The sequence below is a fragment of the Rhinolophus hipposideros genome, assembly GCF_964194185.1.
Source record: "Rhinolophus hipposideros genome assembly, chromosome: 6".
Lineage (NCBI taxonomy): Eukaryota > Metazoa > Chordata > Mammalia > Chiroptera > Rhinolophidae > Rhinolophus > Rhinolophus hipposideros.
In genome coordinates, this window is record NC_138052.1 from 52,603,617 (window position 1) to 52,620,477 (window position 16,861).

The 16,861-nt window shown below is 39.6% G+C and overlaps 1 protein-coding gene across 22 annotated transcripts in view; it reads right to left on the reverse strand.

Annotated features, from left to right (window-relative positions):
* Positions 1–3,759: 3,759 nt before the first annotated feature.
* Positions 3,760–16,861, reverse strand: part of NFE2L2 (NFE2 like bZIP transcription factor 2) — a 127,160-nt gene continuing 114,058 nt past the window's right edge. For 11 of the 22 annotated variants that reach the window (XM_081050989.1, XM_081050983.1, XM_081050993.1 and 8 more), the window contains 4 exons: positions 7,507–7,773; positions 6,791–6,880; positions 5,879–6,070; positions 3,760–5,489 (listed from right to left, as the gene is read on the reverse strand). In XM_081050989.1, coding sequence (XP_080907115.1) covers positions 4,260–5,489; positions 5,879–6,070; positions 6,791–6,880; positions 7,507–7,770 — 1,776 coding nt within the window. In that variant the 5' untranslated portion in view covers positions 7,771–7,773 and the 3' untranslated portion in view covers positions 3,760–4,259. Of the gene's footprint in view, positions 5,490–5,878; positions 6,071–6,368; positions 6,432–6,790; positions 6,881–7,506; positions 7,774–10,270; positions 14,056–14,476; positions 14,548–16,861 lie in introns of those variants that run through there. The other 11 variants (XM_081050978.1, XM_081050981.1, XM_081050977.1 and 8 more) reach the window with 4 other exon arrangements.

Genomic DNA, 16,861 nt, shown 5'->3' on the forward strand with positions numbered 1-16,861 from the left:
ATGGATAGATACGTAAGGGTGTTGAGTTTTAAAATAAAAGGAAATGGTTCAATTTTACTACGTCTATGTAACCATTACAATTAGTTGAAGGGCTTATAATCACAAGGACAAGAATTGTACACTAACTAGTTCTACCTGAAATTTACAAGGTAATTCATTAAATACATTGTATTAGCCCATGCATTGTCAACAGTTTAGTAAGCATCCTTTATGTACTTACCAAAACTCTGGTTCAGTTTTCTATCCGATTAATCTCAGTTGTCTTAACCCTTATTTAATAGGTCCTGGAAGAAAATGCAGTTAGGTTTTGCAGTAAGAAGTTTAAGTACAGAACTTAAAGTATGTTTTGTGAGCTTGGGCGAGTTGATTGGGACTATTAAAGTTTATTTATGCCATGCATAAAAAATGGCTTTTGCAGTTTGGTGATGCAACTGACCCCTTAATGTTTTGTTTCACATGCATTAAATATGTAGAATTAAACATTTCATTGGAAATAGTTACTAAATTTTAATTCAGTAATACTTAAACATTTGATGGTTAGTGGTGGCTCTGACTCCTAACTTGGAAGTGATGCATTTGAGATACTTGGCAACAGTAATCTGATGTAGTGATTTTAATGAGTCACATTTTAATGACTACCGTTGTGGTTTGCTGCCTGTAACATTGAAGGAATGTTAAATTTCACTGAATGTTAGTGAAAATAAAGTAACATTGTTCCAATCAAAATTATTTGACCTAAACTCTATCCAGATTAAAAACTCATTTTTACCTAACTCCTTTTTTGTAAAATGGAGATACAATAATACGTGCCCGCATTGAATCTGAAGGTTAAATGTAATGGAATTGAAATCTTAACCTAGTGTCTGGTTCATGGTCCCTAATTATATTTTTGGTGGTAGTCACGAGTACTGTTACATGCCCTGGAGCATATCTGAAGTTAGTGGGTGCCAATAAAATTATGCCAGTCAATTTTTTTTCTCCACAAAGGATTAAAGTTTTTATGGTCTTTAAATTTTTCCAGTTCGCAAAAAGTAATAAAAAGTATTAAAAAACATCAACTGAAAGCTGAAATTGGCCTGATGATTTTGCCTTATATACAGAGGGTGCCAAAATGTGCATATTTTAAGAAAGGAAAACTATTAAAACTGATATATACCTAGAACAAAAGATGAATACAAACGTCTTCTGCAATTACAAGAGGTTCTCAAAGTGGTTACCATCAGCGTCCGGACACCTCTGATTAAGGCGAACTACTGCTTGAGCAACGTTGACCAAAGTGTCCACTTGTATACATTTTTTTAGCACCCCTGGTATGTTCTGAAGGTTAAAAGTGTGGGAATGGGCAGTAGTGTAAGATACATTACAGCAGCTGTCCTATCCCTCAAAAATGGACTTTAGTGGAAATCTGCAAGAAAACATATAACATGCAGTATCATGCTATTAAAATTCTTAACAAAATGCTTGATACACCTTAATGTAAAAGGTGTAAGTATATATTTTAAAACTAGAAACTGATTTAAGTAAGGTTTAACAATTAGGTAACCAAATTTAATCTCAGGACATAAAACTTTAATATTTCAAGTCCAGGTCGAGGTGAAAACCTTGCTTTATTTTTTTTAGATCATGGGTAAGTTAGGATTTCTTGTACAGGTGAACCTCAGGTACTGTTGGTTACACAGCATCACAGTATAAGTGGTGGTGGTGGTTCAATTTGTAAAACATCTGTGAAACAGTAACAACTAGCGCAATAAAACAAAGTATACCTTATTTAAGTTCTAATAACGTGCAATCGAGTAGTTCAGAGTAATTTTAGGTACTGTAAGGTTCTATGACGTTACCTTGAAAGAACTTGGCAAAATATTTTGAAATTTGATTTTTAAAAGTGCACGTGAGCAAGGCTTCTGTCAGGCTAGTGGAAGTGTGGTCTGCCCAGCAGTGCTCTGCGTGGTGCCAGCTAATGTAGGTGCTTCAGGTGGGGCTGCTGGGAAAACAGCCACCACCCCCAGGCCCCACCCGTGATTTTGTTTAGGGTGGGGCATTTGAGTCAAGATTTGAGATTTTTGTCTTAAGATGAAAGTCCTGTCTCCTCCAGGGATCTCATCACCACTGCAAGCGGGAATTCTTGACCACAGGAAGAAAGCCAGCAGCAGAAACTTCACATCTGAAGGCCTGGGTACATTAGTCCTTTAAGTCATTTTTCAACCTGGAGTTTTCCAGTCATCAGTCAACGTCTCTTACTAAGCTAGTTTGACTTTAGTTTCACTTACAACCAAAAGGCATCTTAATACAAGGTTAAAGAGAAGGAAAAAAGGCACATTTAACAGAGTGTGTAGGTATGGTATTTGAGTGAACTATTGCTTTACAGATGAAGAAACAAGCCTGATTGTATTGAGTTACTGGAGGTCGTTCTAGGAAAATGGCAGCAGCAAGTCCAGACCGGCTGGCTCTAGGGCCTGGGGACCTCTGCACTAGTTGCTCCTAAATAGGACTCAGTAATTTGCATGCAGTGCTTATTCTAAACATGCTTAACCCTCAGGTGAGTCTCCATTTCCCCACTTTAAAACAAAACGTGAACAAGACATTAGGTGGAGAAATAGTGAATGTTGTGAATGGTTTATTGGGCAGCATGCAGATTTTCAGAATTTTGAAGGACCTTGATTTTGTACTTCCTAATTGAACTTGTTTATTTAATCTCTGTTCCAAAGTGAACTGATTTTCCCACCTAGCTCTCTAACCAGTCTTCTCAGTCTTCTCAGTCTTCGGGCAACATGGTTCTTAAAGATGTTACCAGGTCCTTGACTCCACCTTCCCCCCACCTCATTCTGTCACAATCCTTTTCATTCTCTGAAACATGCAGAATCCAATGCCTTCACACTACTGCTATCACTCTCAGCAGTGTACAAACTTTTTTCAACGTTTTTTACCAAGGGCCATATGCGGTAAAATACACAAACAGCAGGGCCACTTACTCAAGGTGAAGTACGTATTGCCTCACCTGGTTAATTTAAGTAAACGAAATATATTTTTGGAATTTGCTGCGGGCCAATTAACAATGGCTTGCGGGCCGCAGTTTGGACAGCCCTGCACACCAACACACCAAATCCCGCGTGATACGGCAGACTCCCCACTGGTTTCCCTGCTCCCACTTTTACTCTTCTCAACACACAAGGCAGAAGAAACTTAGAAATGACGTTAGCACCTGCAGTAGCTCCACGCTTGGCTAGGTAAACGCCAAAAAGTCCTTAGGAAGGTTTAACAAGGCTTTGTGCCATGGCCTACTCTACCCACCCACCTTTTTCCTCCCCCTACTTTTTCAGCCAGATAATCCTTTTTCCTCAGATGGGCCTCAGAGACTTTGTATTTCCTGTGTTCTGTCTGAAATGATAATGGGTTTCTCACACCTTCCAATACTGCCACTCAGTAAGGCTTCTCCTACTTAGAACCCTATTTTAAATTGTAACGCTTTCATTTTACTGGTCTTCCCAGTCCTTTTTCTGGCATAGTGAGTTTGCTATCTTTCCCCACTAGTTCTAGGACGGGTTTCCATTTTGTCCTTTGAACAATGCTTAGGCATACATCTACTGATTGAATAAATGAATAAATGTTTTCATATCAAGATACATCATCCTTGGTTTGGCACCAAAAGGTTAGTATAAAATGCGTATTTTTAGTGAAAACATTCTGAAAATGCAAAACATCTAAATGTGTTAAATGTAATATTAATATCATGGAAAATACTGTGAATAAACTCAAGAAAAGTAACAATCATAATATTCCTTTATTAGTACCAGCTTTTCAACTAAATTGGGTGGTGGTTTTTTTTTTCTTGCCAGAGCTAAACAATATAAAAAAACGCCATTTTTTTTGTTCATACATATTTATAAAAAAGTACATAGTGGTTAGTTTTGGAACAATTTGCTTTTAGCCAGATGTCAAAACATATAAATCTATGAATGTAACAAATGAGATAAGAACAGTATAAATAAGTTTTTGTAGTATTTACACGTATACAGAAATTAGCCCAAATGGTGTTCTAAGAAATTAACTTTGCAGTTACAGTGAAACTGATTTCAGCATACTGTTAAGTTACTTTAATGCTTTTCAAAGTTTTATATTCTCTACACTAGTTTTGACTATACTTTTGCATAGAATTACAAAGTATATATTTCTGCATTTCACATCACAGTAGGAGCTTTTAGTATAACAGTACAAAAAAAAAAAAAAACCCACTAGCTCAGAAAGGTCAGATCTTCCCAAATCTAGTTTTTCTTAACATCTGGCTTCTTACTCTTGGGAACAAGGAATACATTGCCATCTCTCGTTTGCTGCAGGGAGTATTCACTAGGAGAGTAGGGTTTTCCATCTTCATCCCGTAGCATGCTGAAGACTTCGAGATACAACGTGCTGAGTTGTTTTTTCAGTAAATGGAGGCTTTTGTCATTCTCTCCTTTTTCTTTGAGCAATTTTTCTTTTTCATCTTTTAAATGATCCAAATCTTGTTCCAGTTCCACTATATTTTCCAGTTTTCGTTTTCTGCAATTCTGAGCAGCCACTTTATTCTTACCCCTCCTACGTATATCTCGAATTAATGCAAGTTGAGCCTCGTTGAATTGTTCCTTGGACATCATTTCATTGAAGTCATCAACAGGAAGGTTAATGATTTTTTCTACAGGGAATGGGATATGGAGAGCTTTTGCCCTTAGCTCATCTCTTGTGAGATGAGCCTCCAAGCGGCTTGAATGTTTGTCTTTTGTAAAGAGGGTTTTGCGATGACCAGGACTTACAGGCAATTCTTTCTTTGGTGTGTTTTCACACTGGGCATCATGCACTGGAGCACAGTGCCCCCGAGATGGTGACAGGGGTTGGGTTGTATCCCCAGAAGACTGTACTGGCTGTGTTTTAGGGCCATTCTGTTTGACGCTTCCAGGGGCACTATCTATTTCTTCCATTTCAGAATCACTGAAGCCAAGCGGTGTGTCTCCATAGGTAGAAGATTCCACTGAGTGTTCTGGAGATGCCACACTGGGACTTGTGTTCAGTGAAATGCCAGAGTCAGAGTCATTGAATTCTGCTGTGCTTTCAGGGTGGTTTGGATTGAAGGCTTTACAAAGTGAGAGATCAGATACATCAATGGGCCCATTTAGAAGTTCAGAAAGTGACTGGTTGAAAGTAGCAGAGGGGGGCATGCTGTTGCTGATACTGGGCTCTGCTATGAAAGCAGAATAAAATTCATCACCAAAATCTGTGTTTATTGTGGCACTTGAATTTAATGAGTTCACTGTCAACTGGCTTGGGTCTTCTGTGGAGAGGATGCTGCTGAAGGAATCCTCAAAAGCACTGAGAAAATGTGGACTGCAGTTACCTACTTCTTTTTCCAGTGAGGGGATCGATGAGTAGAAATGATAACTGTTGTCAATTTCCGTCAGTTTGGTTTCTGGACTTGGAACCGTGCTATTCTCAACCAGCTTGTCATTTTGAATATTAAGACACTGCATGGAAAAGTTTATACTATGTGAATCAAGGTTAAATGTTTTTAATAGATGATAATCTACATCTGATGACAAAAACTCTCTTCCCACCCCTATTCTCTCCAAGCTGTTCTCCTATAATTCTGAGATAATTCCCATTTCCAGCAGATTCTTATGCCTAAGCATCTGTGCTATTTTCAGTTCCTAGATCAGACTTCAGGTTTATTAACTTGATCTATCCTCAAGACATCTAGCCCGTTTAACTAACAAAATTGCACTTAAATGAGCATGGACAGCTCTCATGACTAATTTAAAAGCATACTCTAATCCTGTAAGTAGGTGGCAGATAAATAACCAGTTTGACTAATTTAAAGGCATCATTGGTCTTTATCATATTAGATCTTCGTTACCTGTAATTCTGGAATGGATAGTAGCTCTTCCCAAACTTGCTCAATGTCCTGCTGCATATTATCTAAGTCAGTACTGGTTAGCTGAAGGACAAGAGGTTCAGGTGACTGAGTCTGATTAGGAGCAGTGAAGACTGGGCTCTCCATGTGGCTGGGAATATCAGGAACAAGGGATGGAAATGGAGCCGGAGAAACCTGCAATGGAAAAGGCATTTATCTGCGTGAGTCTGTCGGATGAGCGCGCTTCAAAGCACCGCCTTGTACAACCCCGGGAGCTGGAACTGGCTGCATTTCTGTATTCCTGTCCTTGTAACTACTTATGACCCCTATTTCTATATAATGAAACATCTGTGTTTTCCTAGCCAACTGACTCAATTTCTTTTTATCTACCTGTTTGTTTTATCCTATGCCTTTGAAAGCAGACACATTAAAGGGACCCATGTAGGATGTATTAGATGTAGCTGTGGAGTTTGGTGCGAACCAAATGTTATACCTCATTGTCATCTACAAATGGGAATGTATCTGCCAGAAGCTGCATGCCGAAGAAAAAAACTTCAGGATGTAATTTGTATCTTTATATAATACCTCCTAGAGTGCTTCAAACACAGTAAGTTTATTAAAATTGTTAATCGGACAAGTCTTGCTCTTTACTCTTTGAAATTCATTTTTTAATACCTTTAACAAATGAGTTGTTTCCAAGGTTATGCTGATCCATGCTTCTGGCTCTTCAGTAATAAATGTTTTGGGTTTTGTATTGTGTGAGGGTCTGTAAACTTATGTATAGGATAAAGTTTCACTGATAAAATTTCCTAAGATGCTTTTCATTCTCTCTTAAAAATGGAGACACATTAAAGGGACCCATGTAGGATGTATTAGATGTAGCTGTGGAGTTTTGCTGTGAAGCAAATGTTATACCTCATTGTCATCTACAAATGGGAATGTATCTGCCAGAAGCTGCATGCAGTCATCAAAGTACAAAGCATCTGGTTTGGGAATGTGGGCAACCTGGATAAAAGGGAAAGACATAAAGGAAGAAAATAATTATTTAATGTTTCATTCCCAAGCTAATGGTTCATGATTGATGTTTTTAAATGTTTACAATCTGGTTAATCTTAGTTTGGAAGTTAGTTTAGTGCCGTACTAAAGAGCACAAACTGTCTGGGTTCAAACTGGCTCCCCCAATTTCTTGAGTGCTCTTGGCAAATTAACATCTTTGAGCTTCAGTTGCTCATCTGTAGATAAAATGGGGATAATGGCACCTAATTCATAGAGTTGCACTGATAAACCAATCAGTATATGTGAAATGCTGTAGATTGATCCACAGTGCCTCCCAGTTAGTGCCATAAATTATCCCTCCCACTACCTCCACTACTGCCACCAGCACTGCTGCTTGATCCTTACGTGATGTTTCTATAGCTGACAAAGCTCTTTTATGTAATTTGTGTCCTTCTAATCCTTGTAATAACTCTGTGAGGTATTGAACTCGTTAGGAGGCTGAGATTGGGAAGTTGATAAGTTCATGAAGACACAGTAAAAGGCAAAGCTGGAACTCATCCAGATGTTTTAACTCCTGGGTCAACGTTCTTTCCTTAAACTCTGCCATACAACTTTCCAAGAACCGAGTACTCTACCTGGGAGTAGCTGGCAGATCCACTGGTTTTGGACGCGATGTGTGGGGCTGGCTGAATTGGGAGGAATTCCCCCGTCTCTTCGTCTAATTGTAACTGAGCGAAAAAGGCTTTCTCTTGCTCCTTTTCAAGTTGTTCTTGCCTTTCCTTTTCAAGTTTTTTCTGTTTTTCCAGCTCATGCTCTTTCCGCCGTTGACTGAAGTCAAATACTTCTCGACTCACCCCAAGATCTATATCTTGTCTCCAAAGTATGTCAATCAAATCCATGTCCTGTGTTGTTCAAAACAAAAAGGGAAGGAGATAGACCATGGTTAAGATGGGTTTAAAATGGCAGATACCACATAATTCACCTTATGCCACTGATGATGGGTGTGGGGAGATTACAAACAAAATCTGAATGGGAACACACATCCAAGGTTCCGGAAGGGCACTCAGTTAATTCCACTCAGTGAATCTATTCATTAAAAAAAAAAAATCTACAAACACAGCCATCCACTCTAATCCCCTTTTACTGTATTATATAATCAATTGGGTGATGGCAGAGGTCACTAACGAGCAAAGTTAACAAATACTGCACATTAAAGTTCTTGAATTAAAGAAATTCCATGCATGTTTAATGGAATACAGAAATTAGAGCCAAGCTACTGGCTTATCAGAAATGGGATTTGGAATCCGAAGAGTTATCTTGCCGGCTTCTTTGCCATGAACCAAACTGACAGGAAAATTGGTACTTCAAGTAAATAAATGCTTTACTCATAATTATAAAAAAAAAGGAAAAAAAAGAAATGGGATTTGGAAAACATGATTGAATACGTAGAAATTTTTCTAAACTTGCTCAGCAAATACCCAGTTTACATAGGAGGGGTAAACCCCAAGTTAAATTGTCAGTTTAGCAGCTGTGAAATAGCACTATTGTTTTGGTCTCTCCTACACTGTTTTCTCTTTTCCCCATCATTTCCTGCTACTCTGTGGCTCACTTCTTAAAACAATTTCACCTTGACTTGAGTTTTATCTCCTGAGATAGGAGCAAACTGATAAAGAAAAGGCATAGCTAATGGTTATCTTGTGATGTGTGTGAAGTGACGGACTGCTTGTTGCTACCAAAACAGCTGGGAAAGGGGTAGTGCCTACTAGATTCATTCCTGATAAATCATGAATAATTTAAAAATAGCAAATTAAAATTAAATTAAATTAAAATTAAATTAAAAAGAAAACATGGCTCCTTATTCCGTGTTAAGGTATAGGGTGAATCTTACAATGAGGGAATAGTTTTTTGATTTACGATCATATATAACAAGGCTTAGTTATGTCCATCTAGATTTTCACAAACACAAAAATGTGTCCCAATTTTTTTTTCTGACTTACAACTTTTTGGAAAAGTATAAACAGGTAGGAAATATCAGTTGGTTTCCATTTAACAAATCATCTATAGTGAAAATAATAAAGTGAGATTGAGATTGGAGAAATCAAGAGTTAGGAGAAAAGGAGTTGGGCCTGAAAGCCAGCAGATGTAGGGTGACAGCGTCAAACTTTGTATTTCAGTTCTGATCGCTGGCAGCGCCACGCTGGCCCAGGATGTCTAGAGCTCTCCTAATTTCAGCTTCCCAAGGACAAAAATAGAATGGTGGTTGCTTCAGTGAGCAGTCAGACTATTTTTATCCAACAAGGGAGGAGCAGGCTACCCAGCCGAGAGGCGGCAAGCTAGCTGACATATAGCCACCTCTGTCTATCTAGCCTTGATCGAAAGTTGGTGTTGGAATCTTAAATGCTGTGTTTGCTCATGGGGTTCATCATCATTCTAGCCTTGAACAGTATAATATATACTATAAAGGACACAGAATAGGCATAAAGCAACACTTGTAGCTCTTTAGAATTGTACAGGGTATCCGGGTTTAGACCAACATCTAGTAAAGGCTTTCTATATGCCAGGCATTGTTACTTCACATATACAAACATCCTCAAAACAACCATATAAAGATACTCCTACTTTACAGATAAGTATAATGACGTTTAGAAAGAGGGAGACAACTAGAAAGTGGCTGAACAGGGAAACTCACTGGGCAGTCTCAATCATGGACTCATTCTTTTTTATAACCCCTCGCCTACACTGAAAATATAAAATCTGATCATTGGCCAGTAGTTCCTAAATTGGGCAGGATGTAAAATCCATTGTCTCATGTATACTTTGTTTTGACATCTTGGTGTGAAGAAATGCCCAGTCTACAGAAAGGTTGGAGTAAGCTCATGTCACCTGAATCATTTTTTCCTGGCCACAAGCAACAAAACAACAACCAAGACAATAGCAACCATAGAAGCATTCATGACTGTCTTTTCAGGTAGGTACCCACTAAAGTAAAACATGAGAATAATTTCCATTTTAAAAATTATTTGTTTCCATTTTAAGGTGCATGTTTACCGAAAGGTCATGTGAAAGAGAAAGAAAAAGAGAAAGGCCCAAGGTATAGAGAAACCTCCTTTAAAATTACATTTAGGTTGGGCCACATCCTGGTGAATCTAGATAAAGCAGAGTATCCTATCTAGTCTTTTTTCCCAACTGGAGCTATCCAAACAAGGTATTAAGGAGGTGTTCAGTACAGGCACACGTACTAGATACTAGCACTGAAAATTAAAGGAATGCATGATCTCGCAATCTCAATTGAACTCGAGTATCTATAAATTAGTACCTATTCCTACTGGTCTCAAAAACTGGTGTGGAAAACATGTTTTGAATACATAGAAATCCCCCCCCCCTTTCCCCTCTCCTCACTCTGGTTCAAACCGTTGTTTCTCAGTGTAGTTGTGTAGGACACAGCTCTGTGGCCCATGCTGGTATTATGAGCCTTGTGCTCCCCTGGCTGAGGCAGTCGGTCACTGGTCATCGGTTGGCCAGTCACAGCAGCTCACGGCAGCTCTTGCCGCTGCCGGCCGCTCACACTGGCCACTGGCCACTCATGGCCGCCCACAGCAGCACACAGCAGCTCACACCGACCTCCAGCTGCTCATGGCAGCCCAGCTCCAGGGAGAGCTGTTGTTCACAATCTTATCTGTAGAGGGCGTAGCTCACTGGACCATGGGGGAATCGAACCAGTGTTAGGAGCACGGTGCTCCAGCCACCCGAGCCACCGGGCTGGCACCATAGAAATGTTTCTAAACTTGCTCAGCGAATATCTAGTTTACAAAGGAGGGAAAACTCAAGTAATTGTCAGTTTAGTAGTTGTGAAATTGCAACCCTTTTTTGGTCTTTCCTACATTGGTTTATCTTTTCCCTATCATTTCCTGTTACTGGGCTACCCAGACGATCAATGAAAGAGAAACCCAAATGCTTGTGCCTGCACGTGGGGACCACTCTGGGAGAGCCCTCACACCCCCAGACTGCCTCGGCTTGGGGTTTCTCCTTGTTAAGAGATCCCTGGATAAAAACCAGTATCCAGTTTTGACTTTTTCATAAAAGAACTGAAAGGGCACTGAAGCAATTTATGTTGGAAACAGCTGCTCACAAATCTGACTATTTCAAAGTACCCCCAAAATAGTTGGAGGAAAATTTCAAATGTAATTTACTCTAAAATTAGCAGTGGCAATCATACGAAGAGTTGATATTAACTCTGTTCTTTATTTTTTCTCCTTTTCCTCCCCCCCAGATGAGATGACTTGAGTGGGTTGAGACGGTTTAGCTATGAATTTAGTAAAACTATTCAGTCCTACCCTTATCACATATATGTTGGTGAATTAAATGAGACCTGTGAAACTACTCTGTCTATAAATGTAAAGAATATGCAAATAGTGTTGTGCATGCTGACAGTGGTGGGCCCTCCTACTAGCTGTAAGCGAGACCAAACCAGGCCACTGGATAATGAAGTCGTGGACCTACCTGTAGTGGGAACGCGAAATAAAGCAATGAAGCTGTTTGGTTCCTCCCCAGGGAAGGTCTGAAATTGACTACGAGGCATGTGCAACATATGTAGTAAATAAAAATACATAACATACACTTTTATGTACACACACCCATTCAGCTGCCACTCAGGTCCTGATGGGACTGCCCTTTCATGCACAGCTCAAAGCAATTTAATTTTTAAAAAATTTCCCATAACAGGATCGGAAAAGGACACTTGAATGGATCCTTATCAACAAACAGGAAATATAAAACATGGTATCATTTGGATCAGCTCTTGAGCACCTGTTCTCATTATCTGATCTGAAACAATGCTGGACGCTGCGGGTCAGAGGGCTCCTACAGCTGTAGCTTACCAAGAATGCCACCAAAAGACACTGCAAGTGACAACATCTAATCGTTTTTAATGCAGGCTGGGCAGCCTTCAACGAGATCATAATGGGCCCCGCCCACATTTCAAAATGTTTCCAGAGGTTTTCTTCTCTATTTTTGTTTATGTTTATGTAATGTTTATTCTTGCTCTGAGCGGTCTCTAAAAGAAAACTTATGCCTTAAAAAACAACAACAGAAAACCCCCGAGTTTTAACTACTTTGAATTCCTTAAAACTCATTCTGATCAAATTTAGAATGCAGCAAAAATCGGTTTCTTGTCATGGCCTTAATCTTGTTACTCAGATTTTCACCTAAGTTTCAAAAAGAAAAAAACCTGTGGGGATTTGATGCCGTACGAAATACTCAAAAGCTTTCTGTTGCAAATGAGAACCGTAGAAGTCTGTCCAGCCAAGACTCAGAGCTGAGGAGCCACACATGCTTGTCCTGTGCTAACTAACGTAACAGGCAGTGAGTGTTTCCTCTAAGGAGCACATGACCCGACCTGTGACTTCTTCCACAAATGACCCAACCCTGCAAAACTCCAACACCATCTCAGAGGAAGTTGTCCGGGTGGAGCCCACAACAAACAACATGACACTGCACAGTGGGGAAGGGAAATGCCCGAGGAAAACTAAAACTGCTCTTCTGCACAGAAATCCGAGGCTCTGAGGAAGTTACAGCTTCCTGAACCCCTCCTCCAAACCTCTGTGAGGAAAGCTGCCGTGCAAAATGGTAGATAAGGGTCAGGGAGGGAGAGGACAGCGGGATGGTTTGTACAGCATTCCAACAGGTATTTTCATAAGACATGAAAACTTCCCAGGGCAAGGCAGGCGCAGGCTGTGAGCCTTCACATGCCACATGGGGCAAATGCTGCCAGCTACTTAGTGTCTGAATTTTTTGTTGTTGTCCTTTAGTGATTCCTGAATGTGTTTCAAATTATGTTGCTAGCTTGGCTTAGACAAAAGACAATTTAATAAGAAACATAAATGTTCGACAATTCGCATTAAATCACCATCTGGCCCAACGGAAATATTCATATTGAAAATGTATATGTCGTCATTTGCCATCTGGGTAATGTTACATGTTTTATGGGAAATCTGAAGTTGGATGATTAACTCATACCACTTTAAAACAAACATCTTTGTTCCAGGATAAACAAAGAAAAAAGGCCTGGACACAGAATCCCATATTAAATAGGTCTTTTGCAAGCCGATTGTAGTGCCTTGAACAAACCAGCATTTATCATGCTCAGATTATCCCCCCAAATCAGAAAAGAGAAAGCAAAAGCAAAAATGCCAGAAAAGATATCAAGATCTCCTCCTAAATTAAAACAACTCAGTAAACCAAGGCTTTGGGAAAATATTGGAAATGAAAAATAAAGTGGTTTCTATTATACACTCAAATGTGCAAACAAGGCTTGCACCCCCAAAACCTTCTTTCCTCCCCCTTCCTTCTCCCACTCTCTATTTTTGCCCTAATGACAGGAAGGTGGTAGGAGGTTTCCTCCTAAAAATAAATTTTACCAATAAACTGTTAGAAAAAATAAATTGCAAATCGCTAACTTTGTAAACAGAAAATGAAAATTGATCCTCACTTCCAGTTTTACAGTATAAGGGTTAAGACAATATCTCAAGTTATTCCTTCTTAAAATCGTGTATTTCCATTAAGAAAATAAAAGTCTTAAAGTTTATTCCCCTGAAATCTCTTCGTCATCTAAATATTAATTACTAGCACTAAGAGTCTAAGTTATACCTGGTAATGTTTACCTTTTACACATTTCAGTCTTTATATTATGCCTAGATGGTTATATTATTTACCTAAAAGCTAAATCTGGTTTAATATTTTTTCCATAAAAGCTGCTCAAACATTTTTGAGCAAAACCGGATGGAACATGAATCACATCCTACCATGTTAACATATAAACCAAATGAAGAGCTTACAAGAGGCTACAAAAACCTGAAATCGTGAAGAACTGATAAAACAACAAAAGTGATCTTGATTCACAAGGCTCTACTTTGCAGTCAAAATCCTTACTAAAGTAAAATGACACCAAGCAGGTGTGTTTTTAAAATACATCTTGCTGATGGCTATTATATTTCATAAATATTTATTTACCCACTTACTTCTCTTTGCTTCTCTTCCAGTGCTTCATTACAAGAAGATACACAACACAATGGCAATTATTTTCTCAGTGAAGGCAGATAACAGGTTATTCTTTATAGTTTGCCCACATTCGAGTACTTCTGGTTCTACTGGACTTATTTGCTAACTTTTGAATATGTTTCTACAATAACTGTAAAGTAGGTGATTAAAAACAAAGAAATCACATGTACACACACACACAGACACACAGACACACACACACACACACAGAATCACAATGTCAGCGATGGAATGGCCTTCCAGCCATGTAGGCCAAATGTAAATGTCACTGGGTTCATTTCTGTGTAACTACAGCTCCATTTTAAAAAATAACTGGCCTAACAACCAGTTATAGATATCAGCACTTGACTCCTCATAGGTAGTAGTAGTTATCAGTAATCCAGGTTTCCTTCTAGAGAAATCTCACTAAGGATTACTTCCATAATCTTTAACAACTAGCAATTTTTACCAGTATAAAAAATCTCAAACACAAACCCAGAGAAGAGTTATTATTCAACAAGTTAAAACCCTAGACCACAAACTTGCTATTCCCTGCTTTGGAGAGCCAACCTTCTATCGTTTTGTCTTTCAACGAGAAAGTGATCCAGTCTCCTCAGTCTGACATGTTACTCCGTACAGACACTTTCATGGGCTGCTTCCTGTTCACAAACAAGTTTCTTGGCAATGACTCAATCTAAGAAATATGATCCTGCCAGTTTACTGGAACTCACCCATTACGCTTGTCTGCAAACTGCAAAGCATGATGCAAAGATAAAGCAAGACTGGAAAGTAAATAGAACAGGAACTCAGATTATTTCTTTTCTCAAGAGATACACAGATATTTGGCCAAAAAGAAATTAGAAAGTGAATTTCCGAAATAGTAGGTGCTCCCACCAGCTACCAAAAGTGCATGGATCTGATTTTTCCATGAGAAGTTTCATGCCTGGATCCCAACCGAGTTATTTTTTGGTGGTTTGTATCTGAGCAGGAAGCTGCTGCTAGGCCTCAATGGGTTTATGCAAGGGCTGTCATTACTTTGCCAAGAGAACGGCTTGGTTTGATAAGCAAACTTAAGGATACGTTTTGTTAATCTCTTCCCCATTTTTGAACAAGCCATGAATATATTCAGTTCTGGGTGCTGTCTTCCACACATGAAAGGACTTCTCATCTATGAGCAGGTCTTCCATTACTATTAGAATGATTCCACAGGGAAACACACACATGCGTGCACCATTCTTAGCAACAGAACCTTCAGGAGCATTGGCTCCAACTCCCTAACCTACTTGACCTTACATACACTGAAATTAACTGGGCGTGGACTAACCAGGTGGCGCAGAGAGCCGCGCGGGAGGACAAACAGCTCTGCTTGCCCGTCCCTGTGTATTCTGCTACCCTGCATCCTGGAGAGGGAGGCCGGCGCTCCAGCACGTGAACTCCCTGAGTCATTCTTTACCCAGTTTGGGTCCTGCATTTGTAAAACGCAATTATTTATTTCAATCTTAAAGCTCCTCAGATTTAACTACCTACAATTAGCTTAAAAAAGTAAGTCAGGACAGTCATTCAGGCTGGGGGGCTGAGTAAGTACTGTATGGTGTTTGTTCTGCTGGCCAAAGACTTGTGTGCCCGTGGTGGTGTGAACACTGGTGGTGGTAATGAATTTTAGATATGGAAATTATATATTTTACTATGTAGACACTATTTAAAACACTTAGCTTCCTTAGGAAAAAAATCACCCGCCCCTCCAAAAAAAGCCAAAAAACTGCAGATCCTGTTAAAATATATTCCAAGGGTTTATTTAATTTCTTTAGTGTGAACTTTCTAAAGCATGAACTATTTCTTGAAATAATAACCTACCAATGGCTAAAACTTAATTTTACCAGAATGGTGGCAGTTATAATAAAGGTAGTGGTCAAGATCAACAACATTAGTGTATATACTACCCTAAAGGCTCATTAATCCATCTACCCATCTAACACATATGCGTAGATCACCTCTCAGGTTCCAGGAACTGTGCTAGATGCTGGGGACACAATGATAAACAGTCTCTGATCTTAGTTTTGAGATGTGTTGAGAAGCATGTAGGAGCTAAAGCAGCATGGCAGAAGTGTAAGTAAACTGCACGGACAGACCCCACAGGAATGACAACTGACATAAAGTATACCAGTCACAATTACGAGCATCCAACCCAATAAGCCAAGGCTTCAACCCGGTTCCCAAAGAACTAGTGCAAGTGAACATTTGAAAGCAAAGGTCACGGAGGTGGAGAGAACATGAAACAATGCATTCTTGGTCTCCCCTCCTGGTGGTGGCAATGTTTTCCCCACAGAGGCTCAGATTTCCAGCGCAGGGAAAATTCTCATACTCAAAGCGACTTCCTCCTTGTATTTAGACTTTTCGGTCAGTATGACTCATTTCAGCCGAGACGGGAATTATAGCTAATGCCACACTGTCACGGAATGCTACAACGGGAAGGGACAATAGGACTCAGACAGACAGCTCCTTTCATTTTTCAAAGAAGGAAACAGGTATAGAAGGTGAAATGACTTGCCCCCAGGTTTGAGGTCAAGGATTCCAAAACTACCTTTGGTCTACTTTTCTAATTTTACAACTCCTGCCAAGTTAGTTGGCAGAGGGGAAAAGATGTGTTTGCTTCATTTTAATTTTTGAATTAGCATCTCTTGCTCCAGCTTGCCAACCTGCAGGTTATATTGCCAACCCAACAGCTTATATTACAGCTGGTGTCTACATGGTTTACAGGCGTGCTTGCAGGCAGTATCTCATTTGAGCTTCACTGCAGTAGCACGAGGGAGGTGCTTTATTTATAGATGAGCACATTTAGGCTTTGGGCATAGGGCAACCCTGCCCCAAATCACATGTTACACAAGTAGCAGAGCCAGGACTCCAACCCGGAACTCTTTCTGAGCCTGGCAGGCTCTTCACACACCACGGTGCTGT